Below are 19,550 nucleotides of genomic sequence, written 5' to 3' on the forward strand. Positions count from 1 at the left end.
GTCAATGTCCCCAACAATAACTTGCAGGGATTTTGATTAGGATTGCACTGAATCTCCATATCAACTTGGAAAGACCTGACATATTGACAATATTGAGTCTTTTTATCCATGAGCTTGAAATGTATCTCTGTTTATTTAGTTCTTCTTTAATTTCGTTCATCATCATTATTTTTAATATCATGAATGAGTGCGAGAATGACTGGGAATTATTAAAAGAAATACCAGAAAATATAATTTGATAACCTAACTTTATAGGTTATAGAGTCTCTTGCCATTAATCGATCAAATCCAAATGTGATGGTAAATTCAATCTGTAGTTTAGCCAAATAAGCAAATAAAAGCTTTCTGTCATTTCACTTGCATATCTAATGGGAAATGCTATTTAAATGGTCAGGAAAACAACGAAGCTGCTTTCCTGTCTTCCCAAGAGAAGATGCTATCATGGATGGAAATTAGCCCATTTCATTTTTACCCCAAAATGGAGAATAATACCACAGCCTGCTTTAAAAAATTACATTTCCCAAGTTCTTAGTTTAGTTAATAAATGCAAAAATATTGTTAGAAAACATAAGGAGCTCTCCAAAAAACAAATGTCCTTCTTTGGTCATTGAATGAGGATAAATTTGCATATACTTTTAAAATGTAAAAGCTGAGAGAGATTTTAGGAATTATATAGTTGAATCCCTTACATTTATTCATCTGAATGGGAGGACCAGGGAAGATCTGCCTAGGCCAAGGGAATATAAATAATTACAAGCATGGCTCAGATCAGATCAGATCAGCTCCAAACTCAGCATTCAGAGATTTCTGGAAGACTGTACTCTCACCTGTATTGAAAAAGAATTCTAGGCATTCTAGAAACAGGATGTTAGAGAAAGTATTCTAACTTAAGAGTTCAGTAGCTGTTAGGAAGTGTTACAGAAAAAAATAATATTCACAAAAAGATTTTTTTTCTAAGAACGGAGCCATTTCCTTCCAAAGACAATCATGAAAGGCTAGAAATCATAGATCAGCAAAGGAGTCTGTCTCCAGAATATATTATTTCTGCAAATCTAAATTCAGCCACTTATCTGCATTCGTGCCCAATCTTTGCCAAAGATAGGAGTGTTCTTCCTCCTTCAGAGAATTTACATCCTGTTTAATAACATGGCAGTCCCACAAGGGGAGGGATTTTGACTGTCCTGCTTACTGTTCTCTCTCCAGAGCCTACAATAGTCCCAGCACAGGAGTAGGCAGTTTGCAAATATTATTACAAATATCTGTTGTGTCAATTAATTTATGAAAAAAACGTATTTTTCAAGACAAGATTTTAGCCTTTGCCATTTTTCTAAGTTTTCAAACATCATGAATTAATGTTTTACACAGTACCAGCAGATCCTATTCATTGACCACTTGTAGATGCCAAAAACAAAAACTGTACTCAGCATTATTCATCTACTATTATAGTTATTCCTCACATCATCCCTACCAAGCAGGCATGACTATTTTCTCCATTTTTACGGATGAGGTGTGGAGAAGCTAAGTAACATGCCCCAAATGATTAGAAAAGCTATAAACATAGAGCTCAAATCCTTAGCCCGCCCTTTATCTGGTATGAACCACAGTGGAGGGCTTTGCTCTAAATCTGCATAAATGGAAACTTAGGACTCTTTTGTTTTCTCTGCCAGGTCTAGATTTGGTTGTTAGCCCCTGATGTATCATTTATAGATGTGCAAAATATGCTCTGCAGTTGTGTCTGTAGGAGTTCTGTGACTAATAATTTATGCAATGCCTTGTAAATTTGCAATGAGGCAAGTTTATGGTGAAAGAGAGCTATAATATATGAAGATAGGAAGTGTCAATAAGACCTGTTTTGCCCTCAAATTGAAAATCTCATTTAAACTGACAAAAGCAAGCAAATTCAAAATTATGATTGTCACTCCAAATATGACTCATTCAGGAATTTTAGGATCTGAAAATAGCCCGTAATCATAAGCATATTATATGTGCTATTGCATCTAGACGAATTAGAATTTATTCCATGAAAATGAGTAAGACTTACTTTATTCCCTTCCTAAACAGAAAGGATATCTTCATAGAATTTTTAAAATTATATTTCCATTTTTGATACATATAAACATAACTAAAAAAATAAAAAGAACTACACTTACTTGGCATGTTTTGGGAAAATGTCTTCAACCACTAAATTTCTTCTGTGATTGACAAAGAATTTAACAACATACTATACTGTTGTGTGCTCACAATGAACATAGGTTATTACAGTCCAATTAGCAATTACTCAATTCACTTTAAATTTATCTAATGGCTGACAATTAAGATTTAATTTAGAGATGTTTTCATATTTTTACCTTCCTTTCCCCCATTCACCTTTGTCTCGATGCACTTTAATTCATCAACATTTTCATTTTTGCATAGGTATTGAGTGTGTGGCTTAGTTCATGGGTGATGATTTGTGGCTGCAAGCAGAGATTATAATTACTACCATAGTAGTTTTGAACACTGATTATTTTTATAATTTTCGTACTTGTGATACTGGATAATATTCACTCAAGTTAGACTTTGTTTGGTATTTTATTTGTGATAACTGTAAGAATGAACAAAAGTTAGTAAGTGCTAATTGCCCATGTTCTACTTGCTCAAAATTGTGCTTGCATCTCAGAGAGCTTCAAAGAATGATTAAGAGATGATATATGACCAGCAATTCCACGCCTAAGCATATTCCCAAGAGATATGATTTTTATAGCTGCTTTATTTGTAATAGCCTCAAACTGGAAACAACTGAAATGTCCATTAATTGGAGAATGAATAAATTGAGGTGGTATATGATTGAATATCAAATAGAAATTGAAAATAGAACTATCTAATCCACACAATAACGTGGACCTATCTCAAAAACATTCCATGGAGTGAAAGAAACCAGATACATGAGGGATACATTGTGTGATTCCATTTATATGAGGCTCAATGAAATAAATGATATTAGCAAAGCTAATAAATGGTGATAGGAATCAAAACAGTATTTACTTCTAGAAAAGAAGTGGTTATGAACAGAGGAAAGGTACAGATAAACTTTCTGGATTGCTGGAAATGTTTTCTATCTTGTTCGGTGTGGTGATTACACAGGAGTATAAGAATATAAACATTTATCCAACTGAACACTTAGGATTTATCTATTTTACTATACATAAATTACACTTCAATTAAAAAATTATTACTCTGAACATTTTTAAACCACATTTTGTTCTGGAGCTATGTCCATATTGGTGTGCCTAGGCCTAGCAAATTATTTTAACAGTATCTATTTAAAGAAAAGATGATTTATGCTCTGATGGAGTTTGGCTTGGCTGATGGGTATGTTGGCATAACACTAACTACTGGAACAGATAAACTTTCATATTTCAGTGGCTTACCACAAAAGAAATTGATTACTCAATGACTGCAACCGTTCAAGGTGAGTCTTCTCATTCTCTTCCACATGGTGACTAAGGGACCCAGGTTCCTTCCAGCTTATGGCTTACTAGTTCCTGCCCACGGGCCTCTGAATCTTCTACCTCTAGTTGGAAAACAAGGGAAGAGAATGTAATTAAGGAATTTTCTAGGTTTCTAGCTGGTAACATGAGTGTTTCATTTCAGCCTTTTCTGATTGTCTCAATGCACAGCAGCCCCTTAAGCGAGGAACTAGGGAGATGTCTCGTGCTTCCCAGAACATGCTCACATTTTCCAGCCCCATGTGCCTGCCCCATCACTCCTTTTCCTGCACACAGATAGCACGATGGGTGGTCGAGAGTACAGCCTCTGCCACCACAGTGACTGAGCCTGAGCTTGAACAAATTAGTTGACCTTCCTATGTCTTTGCTTCCTCATCTGGAAAATGGAGTGCACAAAAATACTGCTTCACAGAGTTCTTGGGCAATTTTTTTTTTTTTTTAATGTGTGAAATACTTAGGATAATACCTGGAACATAATGCATGTTTAATAAATATTAGCTATATTATATACTGCTTGCTATAACTGGCCATGCCAGAATGTCTGCTGTACCTCCAACATGCGCTAGGCTTCTACCATGACAAAGGACCCAGTTCCTTCTCCAGGGCCAGCTGCTTGGGCGTGCAATCTGTGCAGATGCACAGGGCCCCATGCTCAGAAGGGTCCTGTGCTCCAGGCCTGGCACTTAGTTTAATGCTCTGTTTCCACCATCATAAAACTCATTCTAATTTCGTCTTTGAACTTGTGTTTTGTAAGTGACATTTGATGGGACAATGGAACACGTGCATGAGCAAAGGCGATACACTCAATATATATGCTCACAGCTGTTCTTTGCTGCTGCACTCATATACAGCATTCTTGATGTCCCTTGAGCACAGAATTCCAGTGGCCTCACGATGTGTGAGAGGTCAGCAAAACGCAAACTGTGTACACGGTAAGCACGTTACATCTATGACTCAGTAAATGCGAGCACTGACAACCCCAAGAGGCCATGCTTTCCATTCCAACCAGAACTTGCTTTGAATGCAAAAAGAAGGCAACAACCAAGGAACTCTATCATGTGCTTTCTTACTAGTGTTACTTCCCTGTATTAGCTAACCTTTTACTATGAAAATGATGACATTGAACGATAAGGCAACCCATAGTTCCTTCTCCTTTCCCCATAGTTCTTCCTTACTCGTCAGTAAGTCAGAGTGTTGGTAGAATGAGCACATGTCAAGAAGTAAAGTAAAAACAGTTCCATTAGTTTTGTGCTGTGTTTCCCCTGTTCTGATAAGAACAAAACATATGTGCATATATAAACTCAGAATACGTATTACATACTAGCTACAAAATACAAATTGTGTAAGTTTGTTGATTTCACATGAGTTAAATGCTCTTATATTTGCATTTAAAACTAACATTGCATGATGTAAAGATGAACAGTAAAATTGATGCTAATAATTTTAAGTATTTATTTTTCTATAGTTACAATATTAAATAGCAAATAAAAAATGCCATGATGATGCCAAAGAGGGAACATGGAAGAAAGGAGATAGCTTTACATATTGTACTTTTAATGGCACTTTTTTTCCTGCTTTTTGAATAAAGGGCCCCACATTTTCATTTTGCACCAGGCCCTGAAAATAAGATAGACAGCTGCATCTTTCCCTCTCTCTGACTTCCCCCAAATTTTCACCCCGCTGTCTTCTGCAGGAAGTCTTACCTGAGCCCCTCATTCTTCGTGGATTATTGCAGCCTCCTCACCCGGAATCACCTAGCAATTTATGTTTCTATATTTCTCAGTACACCTTCACATTTAGAGTTAATTTTGAACATGTCATCTCCCCTAATAGTCTGTCTTTCCTGAAGGGAAGGGACAGACTTGGCATTTTTATCTGTCTGGCCATGGACCAGAATCATTGGGACCTTCACAAAATATATTCCAAGAACTAACAATGAACAGATAGAATCAGAATCTCCAGGGCTGGGTCATTTGGCTGCACAGCTAGCTTGAGAAGTTGAACTGAGTTGTTCAATGAATGAAAGAATACCAATTGTTCCAGGACCTGAAATGGTCATTCCTCTTGTTCTAACACTCCCTGCTAAAATCTGGTCTATTCTTGATGGACTGTTTCAAGTGCTACCTAGTTCTGTGAAATCTCTGAGTTTCACTCTCACCTCACCCCCATCACCCATTGTACCCCCTAGAATAAAATCAGGAAACAAAAATTGTGTGTTCTGTTGGCAACCCTTCTTTACCATCAGAGGGCCAAGTCAAATGGAATCCTAGTAGTTCATGCTGTTTCAATAATGGTGCATTAAAATTTTCCTCCTCCATTGTTATAAAACATTATTGCAATCATAGTCTCATGAATTGTTTGAATAATACCACATTATTTATTTAATGCTTAATTTACTCTATATTTCAGAAGTTTCCAGGCAAAATGAGATTAGAAAGACAAAGCCATTTGAACAAAAGACAGCAAAAGGATTTGTTATACTTCATTCTCTGTATTTCTCTGGTGTTTCCTAATTAAGATGGAATTTAGCTCCAAGATATACTCAGGAAGAGAAAAAACTAAAAAGGTCCAGCAGCCTTTAAGGCCTATCATCCACTTTTGTAAAGGAAGATTAGCATCACCCCTCACACACCACCACCACCACCACCACACCACCACCAGCAGCACCACCACCACCACCACCACCACCACCACCACCACCACCACCACCACCACCATCTCCTCTTCCTCCCATTATTACAAAGTTGTTTACCCGCTCCCGGCCCCTGTGAAAACGCGGTTGTCAACTGTTGTGGCCTATCAGAGCCAGGCTTTTTCCTCAGTGGCCAACTTTTTCATTCACACTTAGCCACCAGGGGGCCCCCTGTTTGGAACAAATGGTGCATACTACACAGTTTTCCTCCAAACCAACCAAAACATCCCGGGGCAGCTTTGGCAGAAAGTTCAGGAACTTCCTTGCAAAGGCGAACAATTTCTCTCCAGCTACAAAACCTTCAAGTCCTATGGTCTAGCCTTACGACGAGTAAAGAATGAAACACGGATTTATTGCCAAAGACCGAGGAGAAATAGGGTCCATGGAGTCTAAAGGGAGAGGCTCCTTTCTCTAGCTAGGGAGCCTTAGGGTCTGCGACTTTCTCTGGAAGCGCGCTGAAACTGTGCTTCAGGCGCCGGGAACAGTTTCCGAATTCCTGACAGTTGTGATGGTTAATGCTGTATGCAGGAGTGGTGGCTTCTCGCCCTTTTCCGTGGGATACTCACCAGAAGCTGAAATAAAACACACGTCACTGGCTGGCAAACTAGAAAACTCTCAAATAAATCATTCATACATTGTTCGGGCAGTTGAGGATACATACAAATCTGTCACATTGTTATATGAATAAATGTGTACAGTGAATAATGAAGTCAGAATTCTTTTAATATTATCTATAAGAAAATAACTACTACTCTGGTCAAAATAGTTTTGTTGCAACTATAGCTTCTCAACGACTTCATTTTAGCTTTTGGGGGGTACTCAGTAGTTTTATAAGCATTCTTCTGGCCCAGAATGTAGCTGCCTATTTCATTTTCTATCAATCCATGGCCTTCAATGTGTTTTTTGGGGAATGGGGGGGGCACTTAGAAATTCCTATTTGCCTGGGCAGAACTTTTCAAGAGTATAAATTATTTTTGTCTTCAGTTTTATTTGTACATGTCCAGGGTAAAAACAAAGTAATAGGGTAGCCCTTCTGGAACCGGTGGAGGGTCAACCACGGCACACATCTCCCAGGATATGCATAATAGTGTGAGGATGTCTCCATCAAGAGCAAGCCAGGTATTTTCCAAACTTCCAGTCCCGAGAGGTGGTGATGGTAAGAGAACGCCAGACGGCGCGGCCGGTGGGAGGCCCCAGGAGGGGCCAGGGCGCTGTGTCGGCCCCACAAGCGCCACAAGTGGTTTGGAGAAAAAGGGAGGAGCGCAGCCCGGCGGGGCAAAAATAAAGCCCCATACTTCTGGAAGTCACCTCCTCTCCGCCCCACCCCCACCCACCCTCACCCCTGTCACTTGTCCCCCATTCCTTCCTCTTTGCCTGTTGAGGAATGACGCCCAAACCTGAACCTCCGCGCGCGCGCCGCTGGGTGGGTGGACGCGCGGCCACCAAAACCACCGCAACATCGCCACACAGGGAAGGGCACCCTGGGTGGAAGGCACAGCTGGGACTGGGAGGAGGGAGAGCAGCCGAACCTGGGGAGGCAGGTGTGGAGGCGGGCAGCCCGAATGGTGTGTGCGTGGACGCGGGGCAGGGGTACGCGAGCCCGGAGGGCTGGACAAGTCAGAGAACCCGGCGGGAGCCGGGCGGGATCCGGGAGGGGCGCGTCGGGTGCCAGCCGGGCGGCGGCGGCGGGGCGTGTGGCCGGGAGGCCATTTCCTCGCTGCGCCCCTGGCGGAGCCGGGTTTGCCTGCTCTTGGCCGCCGCCGCCGCCGCCGCCGCCGCGCGAGTCGACCGCCGGGAGGGCTGGAGGGGAAACCAGGTCACCGGTTCGCAGAAGCGTCGCAGAACGGGTGTCCCGGGATCGGAGTAAGGCAGCGCCCGGGGAGCGGGCCGGGGCGGGCTGGGCGCGCGGGGGGCCGGGAGAGGCGGGGACTCCGGTGCCCGGGCCACACTCGCTTCCTACGCCTATAAAAGTGGAGTGGCAGGGGAGGGCTGACGCGGCCCTGGCGGCGGCCGCCTCTCTTCGCCCAAGGAGTTGACATTTTGCAGGACTCGCGCGACGTCCCGTCGCCGCGCTCCGCGGGACCCGGCCGCCCGGAGGAGGGGGCGGAGGAGGGTGGAGACTGTGGGGCTTGGCCAAGGAAGGCGCACATCCTCGGGCAAGCGGCCGTGACGCGGCGGGGATTAACTTTGCATGAATAATGTGAGTGCGCTTAGAAAGGAGACCTTCTGCTCCCCGGGCTCGGGGCAAGCGCCCGCCGGCTGCCTTCCCCCGGGCAGGGGCGCCCAACCCATCTGGCTCCAGGGCACTGGTAATTTGGGGAGAGGACCAAGCAGAGGCGGAGGTGCGGGGCGGGGGTTAAAGGGGAGAAGGGGGCGACAGATCCAATGTCCAGAAGGGTGGGCAGGACGGTAACCGGGGTGTCGCGGGAACCTGAGCGCGCGCGGGCGGGCGTGGGTGGGTGGGGGTGTCAGCCGCCCTATTACCTGCCTCCGCGGGGTTTTTGCGCCCCGGATCGGGAAAGAGGTGCCCTCTCGTGTTAGGGCACCGTGCGGCAGCTCTCAGGGAACCAGAGCGTGGGCAGTGGTAGAGCAGGGTGGCCGGGGGCCGCTCCAATCGCGGTGGCTGTGTTCCTCAAACCCCAACCCGGCTGTTGACAGGCTCCTTGTGAAATGGAGTTTGGCATCCTCAGCGCCGAACCGAGTGGAAGTTTCCATGATGAAGAAGTTCTGTGACACGGGGGTTCGGAAAAGGTTGGCAAACACGGCGGGGGGAGCGGTTTAAGGGGGCTGTAGGCCCCCCATCCCCCTTTTTTTTCCTGCCCCGGAACTGCCGGGTTTGAAAAGAATAATCCTGAATGTTGGCGTGCGCTGTTACCGGTGCCTGGCGACTTGGCTTCTCCCCGCCTCCTTAGGGAGTCGGTGGCGATTTCGTTAGCCTCCTGGGTCGCACTTCTTTGCTTCTCTTGACGCAGCATCTTCCTCTGAGTCGCTTGAAGTTGGTTCTGATACCAGGAGTTGTGCCAGCTGTGCGCTCCCCCCACCCCCGCGCCATCCTTCGGACAAGGACTAATTTGGGGGAGTTTTTTTACTCCTGGTGGATTTTGACCTTCTTAACTGCAGTTGTCATTTGTAGGATTTCCCAATGACCATTGTAGGATTATTATTAGTGCTAATTCTTAAGCCTTCCGATTTGTTGGGGGGAGGGGTAGAGGTGGGGAGCGTGGGGTGAGTTTTTTATTTATTAAAGGTTAAATGTATAATTTTCTCCAAAGGGGAAATTTTCAAAGGTCTAGACGCATAACAATTTGTAAAAGTGAATCAAAGCAAGAGAAAAGCACTTACCTGAACAGAGAAGTTTAGATTCTCCATCCTCCCTGCTCCACAGACATTTGGAATATGTGAAGATTCAGACACTACCCCAATTAGTAAATAAATTTGAAGCAGTCTTTTCCTCTTAGCATGTTACTGGTCTCAGGTGCTAGTGAGATTCAGTTTTAAAGACCTGTTCTGAAGTTCAAAACCATAAAGCATTCCTTGGACAGTATTAATATTGGAGTACAGCAATTCTTATAATGATCAATGTATTGGGTAATGCAGACCTTTTGGTCAATATCTTTACATTATTTTGCCTTATTTTAGTTTAGTATGCTTAGTTACATTGTAATAATATATAGCATGCACTGGTTTACAAAGTAAAAATTGCTATTTAGTCAAAATATTCCATGATTCATTCTGAATATTCACCATGACTGCTCCCTAATTCACTTCTATTTACCTCTCTTATTCTGAAACAAGTCAGGGACTAGGAAACTTTTTTTTTTTAAAGGTGTTTTGATGAAAAGTAGTTTGAGTAATGGATGCTTTTAGGAGTTTTCATACCACTTGGCTAAGTGTTTTGACTCTAAAAGAAATTCAATCGTAACTGATTTGTTTGGGGTTTTACATGGGAAGTCTGTGATTGTTAAACAGATACTATCAGAATTTTATTTTTAATGAATTTCAAAGTTTTGTTATACATTGGAAGTGGGACCATCTGCTAGTAAATATGATTTGCTTTTATTTTTCGGTGAGTGAAAGTAAATGATACTGAATATAGCCACAGAACTATTCTTTTTTGAAACAATTCCTGTTGGCATTATAATTCAAAGACATAATTTTATTGATATTGGAATATTGTTTTATAAAGTACTGAATTTACAAGAGGAATAAGCATTCATTTCTCCCCTATGGATTCTTTGTAGCAAATTCTGCTATAGAGATAAATTAAGACAACTTCCTTTTAATCTACGTTTTTGGGAGAAGGTGATTTCTTAAAATTTCCTTGAGAAAGTGGTGGATTCCTTTGCTTTCCTGAGGTTTTTGCAGTTGTTTGAAGCTCGGGGTGTGTGGAGTCACAAATAGGATTTCATGTTTCTTTTTTTAGTAAGCTCATCTTTTTTATGGAAATCAGAATAAAAACATTGGTTTCTTTACCTCCTTTTGTCATTCTAGTGTAAGATTACCTGTCAACTTCTTTAAAAACCTTTCCCTGATAATTTGAGCAAAGTTAGTCCCCCACTCCCTCTCAGAACCATCACACCATTTTTTTGTTTCCTTTTTTCCCTTTCCTTCATCTTGTTTACAATCTGAATTGTTCATTTCAGTTGGTACTTACTGATTACCTGTCTCCTGTGTCTAGAATATAGAATCCATGAGAAAAAGAGTTTTGACTGCTTCTCCAGCATCTTGAATAGTGTTTGGCACACAGTGGGTTCTGAATAATTTTTTTTTGAATAAATGAATGGTTGTGCCCAAACATTATGTTTCCCAAAGTACCTGACTAAGCTTCCTAAGTGGGTACCAGTTGGGTATGCCAAGATCTGTTCCTGTGTATGTGTGTGTGCCATGTATATATGGTTCAATCTCAGTATCTCTCTCTCTCTCTCTGAAAGCTAGCCCTATTTTGTATAGTGACAATACAGAGAGTTATTTCTGCAAGTTTTTTACCTGGGGGCATTTGCCTTGAGTACACAGAAATCCTCAGCAGCAGTTTGTCTTACTTTGATTCTCTGAGACTTTGACCTTCAACACTATGGGTTTCAGCAGAATTTTTATGAGTTCCAGAGGTATTGTCAGCGCTAAGAGTGAAATTCCAGGGAACAGACATCACTGGGTGATCGGAATGCCTTGTCACTTAGCAGGTTCTGGCAGTGTCTTTGGCAGCCCTAAGGTGACCAAGGACACTTTGTGGTATAGCTGGTCTGCAAAAGTGGTGGATGAGGAAGGGGCAAATGGGACTGTCAGGATCCCACACAGGGTAGAAATAGCCCTTGAGGGTCAGTTTGGAAATAACCTGGTGGTTCGCCTGTGTTGTAAGTTAAGTCTGTCATCCTCTCCCTTTCCCTCTTTTCCCACTTCCATAAACGGATTTTGACCAGACGACTATGGGAAATACTGGATTATCTGTGTTTTCAAGTGACAGAGGTGTGATACCCAAGGGGTTATCTTCAAATTAGCTATTCATGTAAATTCTTTTGACAGTTGAGACTAACAGGAAATTACAATTGATAATTATGGTCATTTGTTTTTATTTTTTAGAGTATCAACTTTCAGAAATATGGCTGAATAAATGCATAGTAAAAAATTCCACAAAACGATGAGACTGGTAAAAATGATAAGAGAAGAAAAGTTTAAAACCTTATAGAGGAGCAAAGATAATTAAACTGAAATCCTAAGTGCGTATTGCTTTTTAAGTATTTAATTTAGTTCTGAGCTTCTCTGTAGCCAAGTTACTAGAAAAAAAAGGAGAACTGGAGGTGGCAAGTATGTATTCAAGTTGTAAGGATAGATCAGATAACATTTGTAGAGTGCTTATTATGGTACCTGACAACTAGTATATACTCCTATGAAAGATCAAATCATGTAATGGCCAATACTTGAACTTCAATTCTATAGAAAATGAAGTAGGGTTCTTTATATGATTGTGTCTTTTACCAACCTTAGAGGGGAAAAAATGGAGAAAGCATAATAATGAAAAGTAACCCAGTGAGAGTTAATCTTTGGAGCCTGATCTGCCATGGTCCAGCGGTAGAGATTCTAGAGATTGTCCCCAAAGCAGAAATAGAGCTCAGAAAACCTAGAGGAATGAATGGTTAACATGTTCTTTAGGCTGACTTTCTCAAATATCCACAGTCTCAGCCAAGCTTTTGACTAGAGCAATCTGAGAGGACAGGACAGCCAGGTACTTGAAAATGACACTATGGTCATAAACCTCTCTGAACAGGTGTCCTTGATGATTTGTGCTGTCGTCTCTATACTTCACATCACCCTGCAGGGTGGTTTGTTTTTAGTGACCATTTCTGTCTCCCCCACTAAATTGTCATGAGGGGGCTATGGGTTGATTCATCATTGACTCCCCAGCAAAGGACTTGACACATGGGCACAAAGAAATGCTTGTTGAAAGAATGAATCGATGATGAGAAGAGGAGGAAGGTGCTTCTCTTTCTCTTCTGATGTTGGTATTAAGTGTCATCTTCTGACTTGGTTGTGCCCAAAGTGAATGTTTGCTGCCTGGATTGCATCATCTGTCCATACCACAGCTGAATATTTTGCTCGAAGGGCTTAGTCTAGTGTCTGAGCTGGTTGAGCAATGGATGGCAAGTTAACTCCTTGCTTTGTTTTAAGGTCAGTGTGATTACTTGATTTGGTTCCTCATTCAGTCTCTAAAAATTGGTGTACCTACTACATGCCTGACCCTATTAGTCATTTAAGACAATATGCATATATTAATACACAGGGATTCTAAAATAGTTTACACTGTGATGAATGAATCTGCCTATTGGGTCTTTTAGATGAAATAATTATTTTCCTCTGAGGATTGGTTTGTGGTTTCTGCAGCCCATGTGTATTAGTGTAAATTACAGTAGCATTCACCCAGGATTCTCTTGGTAGGCACGTAGTGTGAGATTGAATATGTTTAGGCCAGTGAGTCTCTTGATTAAGGATGTTCACGCTCCACTTTAAGTTCCCTAACTTATTAGTCAAATGGCATTTAAGCAACGGGTGGGGGAGGGAATAGTCAAATCACTGAGTGGCAAGTAATATATCTCCATATCCTCCTCTCAGGAATCTGGCCAACTGACCGCTAGAATAATGATCTATGTTCAATGCTAATGTTGTTTTGTCCATACTGTCCTAATTTCAAAGGACTTTGGAGACTTTATGTACTGGCAGTTCTTCTTGGGCAGTACTATTTTTATTGAGCGAGAAACTGAGCTCTGCTGTGAACTCAGTATCTTTTCCAAATGGTAAGTCAGGAGAGCCTGGAATTAGGACCCAGGAACCTTGACTCTCTGTCGGAGGAGGCATATAGTAGCCTTTACGTCATGACAGCTAGACTCGTATATACTCGTACATATACAACACACATATGTATATTATGTACGTGTACACATGACACATGTGTATATTATAATATGTAATATGTATGTAACAATATGATAATATTTATGATAACATACATATATATATGTAGGTGCACACGTGCTGAGAGTGGACTGTAGATGGGGCATATATAACAATTAGGAACGGATTAATCTGGACTAAGTTATTCATTCTCCTTCCTAGTTCCAAAAGTGAACCTTCAAAGACCATGGCTTCTCCTCTGTGATCAAGAATTTAGGGGTTTATTCAGAAAGTCATGAGTGATAAGTTGATTAAAGCAAAAACTTGGACAAAGGAATGCAAATTGAGAGCAAGTATGTCTTCTTAATTTGGGAAATATACTTGTGTGACTCCTCTGGTGGCTCAGGAATGTTTGAGATGAGGAGAGTGGAGAAGATAGTCATGGTTTTAGTGGCATAATGTATGATCATGACCTTCAGGAATCCACTGAGTGTTCTGACTCCTATGATAGATGCTGTTCTGTGGTTGCCAGGGTGGTTCAGATATACTTTTCCCCTTTTTGTTTCTTTAGAAGACTCTCTTTTCCCACATTTCATCAATAGTTACACAGAATGGGTGCTCAAAAAACAATAATTATTAATAATCATGACATCCCTGAGTTTGGGTCAGTTTTTCATATTTCTCTTCCATAAGCATAAATGTATTTATTACCAATTCGCATGTCCACACATGCAGAATCTGCCACTGTGACAAACAAATGTGTGTTATATTTTGATATACAGTGAAAAAGGCACTGCTTGTCTCTGGTTTCAGCTGTGGTTCCCATGCCCAGCTTCCAAATCACAGTGAGAATTCCACAGTCACACCAATATCCTAAGCCACAAATCTTGTCATCACTTTTAGTCCTCCATAATCCTGAATATTTTGGCAGATTATGATCTTACTTGACGTTTTACTTATTTTGCTATTTATTTATGTTGCTCTATGGCCAATTATGTTTGGGAAACCTGAGTTTAACAATTCAAGAGTTTTCAGAGCCTATTCTTATGCTAGTGTGTATTATGAACATCCAAGAGGGAGAGTAGCTAGTAAAACTTAATTAGTCACCATATTTATTTGTGTGTGCACGTGTGTGTGTGTGTAAAACTTCAAATAGCTAAAGTTCAATGCAAGATATTGTGAAGAACAATCCGTAGTATTACATTTAAAATAAATTAGTCTCATTTGCTATAATCTCTGTCTACATTTCATAATAAGCAATATCTCAAAGGAGCAATATCTAGCCCCACAGCAGAACCTGTTTTGCTTTTTCACACACAAAAAAATCTATCCATTTGTATGCAACACTGATTAACGCTGCCATATCATTAAAGTGTTTTGTGATGATGTAAAAAGGATGCTAAATTGTTGTTACTTTTAAAATATTACAATCATAAAATATATCTCTTCTTAACTTCTTTCTAATGTTTAGATATGTTAATTTATATAAGCCAGAGAATGGTTAATTTCTGCTATATGTGTTTTTGTTTACTTTTTTGAATTTCACCTAAGCTTCTCTGTAATTTCTATTCCACTTCTAGTACCTGGAAATCTAGAATAATGTATTTATAGTTGAATGATAGCTACAAGAGGGGAAAAGATCACGTTGCATATTTTTGTATTATTTGTCTTTTAATTGTAAAAAAGGGACCAGGAGAACCTTACACACACACACACACACACACACACACACACACAACACACACACACACACATATCTTTTAAAAATCAATTTAAGTGATGGTCTATGTGGATGATAAACAAATTTATCCTGTATTGTAGTAGGTGTAAGGGATTTAATAAACGTTTTGTCCCTCTGAGGCCTCCTAGAAACAAGAATTCAAGGCATTTGGCTTTTTAATTTGGTCTCCCATCCTAAGGTACATAAACGTAAGGTGGTGTTGCTAAGGCGAAGGCATCTTCTGAAATGTACTCTACGTGTATTCACTTATTGTTAATTAAGAATATGTGTTTAGATTTATCTTTATTGAAGTTGCCACAAAAAACAAGCCTTACAATTTATAAACTTACTTTTGTTTTCTTCTGGAGTCTGTCTCTACCCATCCTACCCTCCCTCCATTCATCCATCCATCGCATATATGTCAGGTATCTGCGGGGTGCCAGGCTCTATGGTAGATGCCATGACACCACGCTGAGCATTTGAAAACCCTTCCTATGGCGATGCTCAAAGTATCCTGGGACAATCTACAGGGATCGATTTAGTGTAGAACAATGTTTCTCAGCCTCTGAACTGTTGGCCTTTGGGTCCAGATAATTCTGTGCTGGGGGCTGGGGGGCTGTCCTGTGTGTTGTAGGATGTGCAGCTGCACCACTGGCCTCTACCCAATAGATGCCAATCTCTACCTCACACTCCAGTTTCAATAATCAAAAATGTCTCCAGATATTGCTAAATGTCTTGTGGGAAGCAAAATCACCCCCATTGAAAACTACTGCTGTAGAGTTAAGAACCTGGGCTGTGGAGTGGAAATGTGTGGATTCATATCCTGGCTTCACCTGGTTTCTTTTGTATCTGCTCAGTTTCCTCATCTATGACATGTACAGATTAAATGAAATAATGTAGCACCTGACCCACAGTTAAGTATTCCTAAATATTAGCAATTTGTACCGGTGGTAGAATTAATACTTCAACAGGCACTTACAATACTGGTAAGTTCTATGATACAGTAAGTACAATGTATAGTGATAACCCATCGTCGGAACTGAGGAGAATTCTAGGCAGGAAGAACACCATATGCAAATGTACAAAATGGGGTCAAAGTACAAAGTGTTTGAGGAATTGCAAGGACCCCAGGGATTGCAAGGAGCCCAATCTGACTGATATGCAAAGGATAACAAGTGAGGCTGTTGGAGCAGGTAGGAGTCACATGGTGAAGTCACATGCTGACCACAATAAGGAAGGTGGACTTTGTTTTGATAGCAGGAAGAGACCGAATGTTCAGCAAATCAGATTTTTAGTTTAGAAGAGTTCTTTGGGTTAGGGCTTGAGTGGGAGAGAGACTGGAAATGATGAGCCCAGTTAGAGACTCTCAGAATAATCCAGAGAGACGATGTCTGCCAGAACTGAGGCAATTATATGTTACTGTGAAGTCTCTGGGAACAGATTTGACTTTCTCCAAGATGTGGCAAAATTTTTCTAATTTAATTCTTACAATGAATATTTTTAGCAAGCTGGCTCTACGTTTGGGGAGATTTGAAGTTTAATTTGAAAGCAGATTACATGATAGATTCTCCTTAAAATGTTTTCAAATGGTGCTTTAAAGACCATCTCACAGTCTGTTCGTAGCGGAATATTACTCAAGGGTTTCTCTGCTGCTGTATATATATGCCTACAGTGCTTGTATCTGATGGAAACATACTTCTACACAACCACATTGAATTAGCATTGTGACATTTAAATTTATTAGTATTAAGTGTTGGTTTTCTAACTGATAGGGATTTTTTATTTCTTTAATGATCAAAATTACAGATGGTAGAGAATATGAATGGATGGATGGATGAATGAATGTGATGTTATGGAAATACCACCTAATTAAGAATAAAAATATTTTGGATAAGTCTGTTGACTTATATAAGCTTTAATTTCTTTAGTCATAAAATAGTAAGACTAGATAAATTAGATAATCTCAAAGTTTTCCTAGCCTAGGGTTTGGCAAACGTTTTCTGTAATAGGCCATATAATATATATTTTCAGCATTTCAGGACATACAGTCTCTGTTGAGACTACTTAACTCTGCTGTTGTAGTGTGAAAGCAACTGTAGATAATATGTAAATAAATGAGCATGTCTCTGTACCAATAAAACTTTATTTACAAAAACAGGCAGTGGGTTGTAGTTTGCTAAACCCTGCTAACCCAGCAGGAGGCCAATAGAAATATGATGTGAGCCACATATATAGTTTAAAATCTTTTAGTAGCCACATTATAAATAATTCAAAAGTAACCAGTGAGTTTAATTTCAGTAAAATATTTTATTCTACCCAATGTAGTCAAAATATTAATATGTAATAGATTTAAAAGTATTGGGATATTTTACCTTTTGATTGAATCTTCAGTTTCTGGTGTGTATTTTACACTTGCAGCATCTCAACTTCAACTAGCCACATTTCAAGTGCCCAATAGTCATTTGTAGCTAGTAGCTACTAGTAGTTGTGGCAACACGACTTTAGCCTTAAAAATCTATAATTCTGTCAATTCCATAGGAAAAGAACTTATATGCATTATTTCAAGAGATTGAGACACTTTCGTTTTCTTGCCTCTTACACTGGTTAGGAAAACTATACTTTGAAATAAAATAAAAGAATGCACAGTAGCTCAAAAAAATAGAGGTTTGTTTTTCACTCGTGAAGTTAAAAATTGCTAGTTCTGATTGATTGGTGGCTGTGCTCCACAGTGAGTCAGGGAAGTCAATTCCTTTGGTCTTGGGGCTCCCCCGTCTTCAGCTCATGGCTTCCAAGGTCACGTGTTCATTGCATCAGACCACTGAAGGGGGAATGAGAGAGAAGAAGCACACCAGCTTCTTAACCACCTTGGCTTGGAAGTTACACCAAAATCATTTTGCTCAAATTCCGCTGGTGAGAACAGATCACATGTCGCGTCCAAATGAAGTAGGATGGGAAAGCTAGTTCCTCCTGCACAGCAGCATTTCAGTGTTGACTCTGTACTGTATAAAGAGGAGTAGGAATTATCTGGTGAACTGTCTTTGCCACACTGTGCTACTCTGTTTTTTAATTCTTATGTGGCTCTTATCACATCACTGTCTTGCTACTTTTGAAGGCATTGGCAAGGGATGGAAACTCCATCTTTATAGCAATGAGGTAACCCAGTTCTATTTTTTGGTGCAGTACCACCCTCCTATCTGATCTAATTCTGTTTCCTCACTTCTTTCTCACTCTTAGGGAATTGTCTTTAACCTTCCTAGACCTGGTTTTCATTTTCGTCTTTTACTATCATTTTGATTTCCTTGCTAGGTCATAATAGGCACAGAGTATTGGAAGCTTATGATCAATCCTGATGTTGCTGGCACTTCATTAATGTGCTGATTTAGTTTTTTTTAAAAAGTTATTTAGTTATTTAGTTTTTTTTAGAGTTATTCGGGATTAGATGCCAGAGCTGATATTTGGTGTGTTGACAGAGATACGGAAGCCATTTTCCTGGGATCATTTTTCAGAGCTTTAGACTATTTAAATAAATGATTCATTACATAATGTCTTGACTAAAAAACAATTTGCCTCATATTTATCCTACTTATTGTTTACTACAATGGGGAACCCTCTTTTTTTAGTCAAAAGGATTTTTTTGTTTTCTTCCCAAATTATAAACATGCTTTATCAAATATTCAACTGTGTCTATAGAAGTGCCTCCCATGAAGGAAATGTAAGAGGGGCATGAATAATAAAACTGAAGTAAGGGAAAAGAACAAAGAAGTCCTTTCCTTCTAACTATGCATATTTTATCTTTCTGAAAAACCTTACCATTTGCTTATTGTTAAAATGTCTTATTCTAAGAAGTGAGGAAACACAAAGGTCACATGCATTTGGGATTATTAAGAAATAAGACTAACCAATGATAAGAATTATCATGCTGAGAACACATAAAAGAAAAAGAAAGAATTGTATGCCTGTATCTTAGCCTAGGTAGGGCTGTCTTCCACTCTGCAAGTCTATTTTTGTGAAATACGACTATTACGCAATATTTTTGAAAACCACAATTTGCAATATTAAGAATTTAATCCAGATAAATACCTCTCAGGTACAGAATTTAGCTAATTCTTGATGTTCCGTAATAGGGGAGAGAGAAATACTTTTCTCAATAATCCCCAACTTGTTACTGGCCTATCACTGGGGTCTTCGGGTCTTCGGGTTACACACAGCATGGGTGCCAGTAATGTCCTCTTTCAAAGTCCTGTCACAAGGCAGGGAGGAGAGAGAC

The 19,550-nt window shown here is 40.3% G+C and overlaps 1 protein-coding gene across 18 annotated transcripts in view; it reads left to right on the top strand.

Moving 5' to 3' along the window:
• The first annotated feature begins 7,586 nt into the window (after window positions 1-7,586).
• THRB (thyroid hormone receptor beta) overlaps window positions 7,587-19,550 on the top strand; it is a 335,981-nt gene continuing 324,017 nt past the window's right edge. For 4 of the 18 annotated variants that reach the window (XM_033132154.1, XM_033132169.1, XM_033132159.1 and 1 more), the window contains exon 1: window positions 8,159-8,380. Coding sequence is in view for 1 of the 18 variants with exons in the window: in XM_033132150.1 (XP_032988041.1) it covers window positions 8,894-8,931 (38 nt within the window). In the remaining 17 variants the exon portion in view is untranslated. The other 14 variants (XM_033132167.1, XM_033132168.1, XM_033132160.1 and 11 more) reach the window with 11 other exon arrangements.

Source organism: Rhinolophus ferrumequinum, chromosome 17 (genome assembly GCF_004115265.2).
Source record: "Rhinolophus ferrumequinum isolate MPI-CBG mRhiFer1 chromosome 17, mRhiFer1_v1.p, whole genome shotgun sequence".
Lineage (NCBI taxonomy): Eukaryota > Metazoa > Chordata > Mammalia > Chiroptera > Rhinolophidae > Rhinolophus > Rhinolophus ferrumequinum.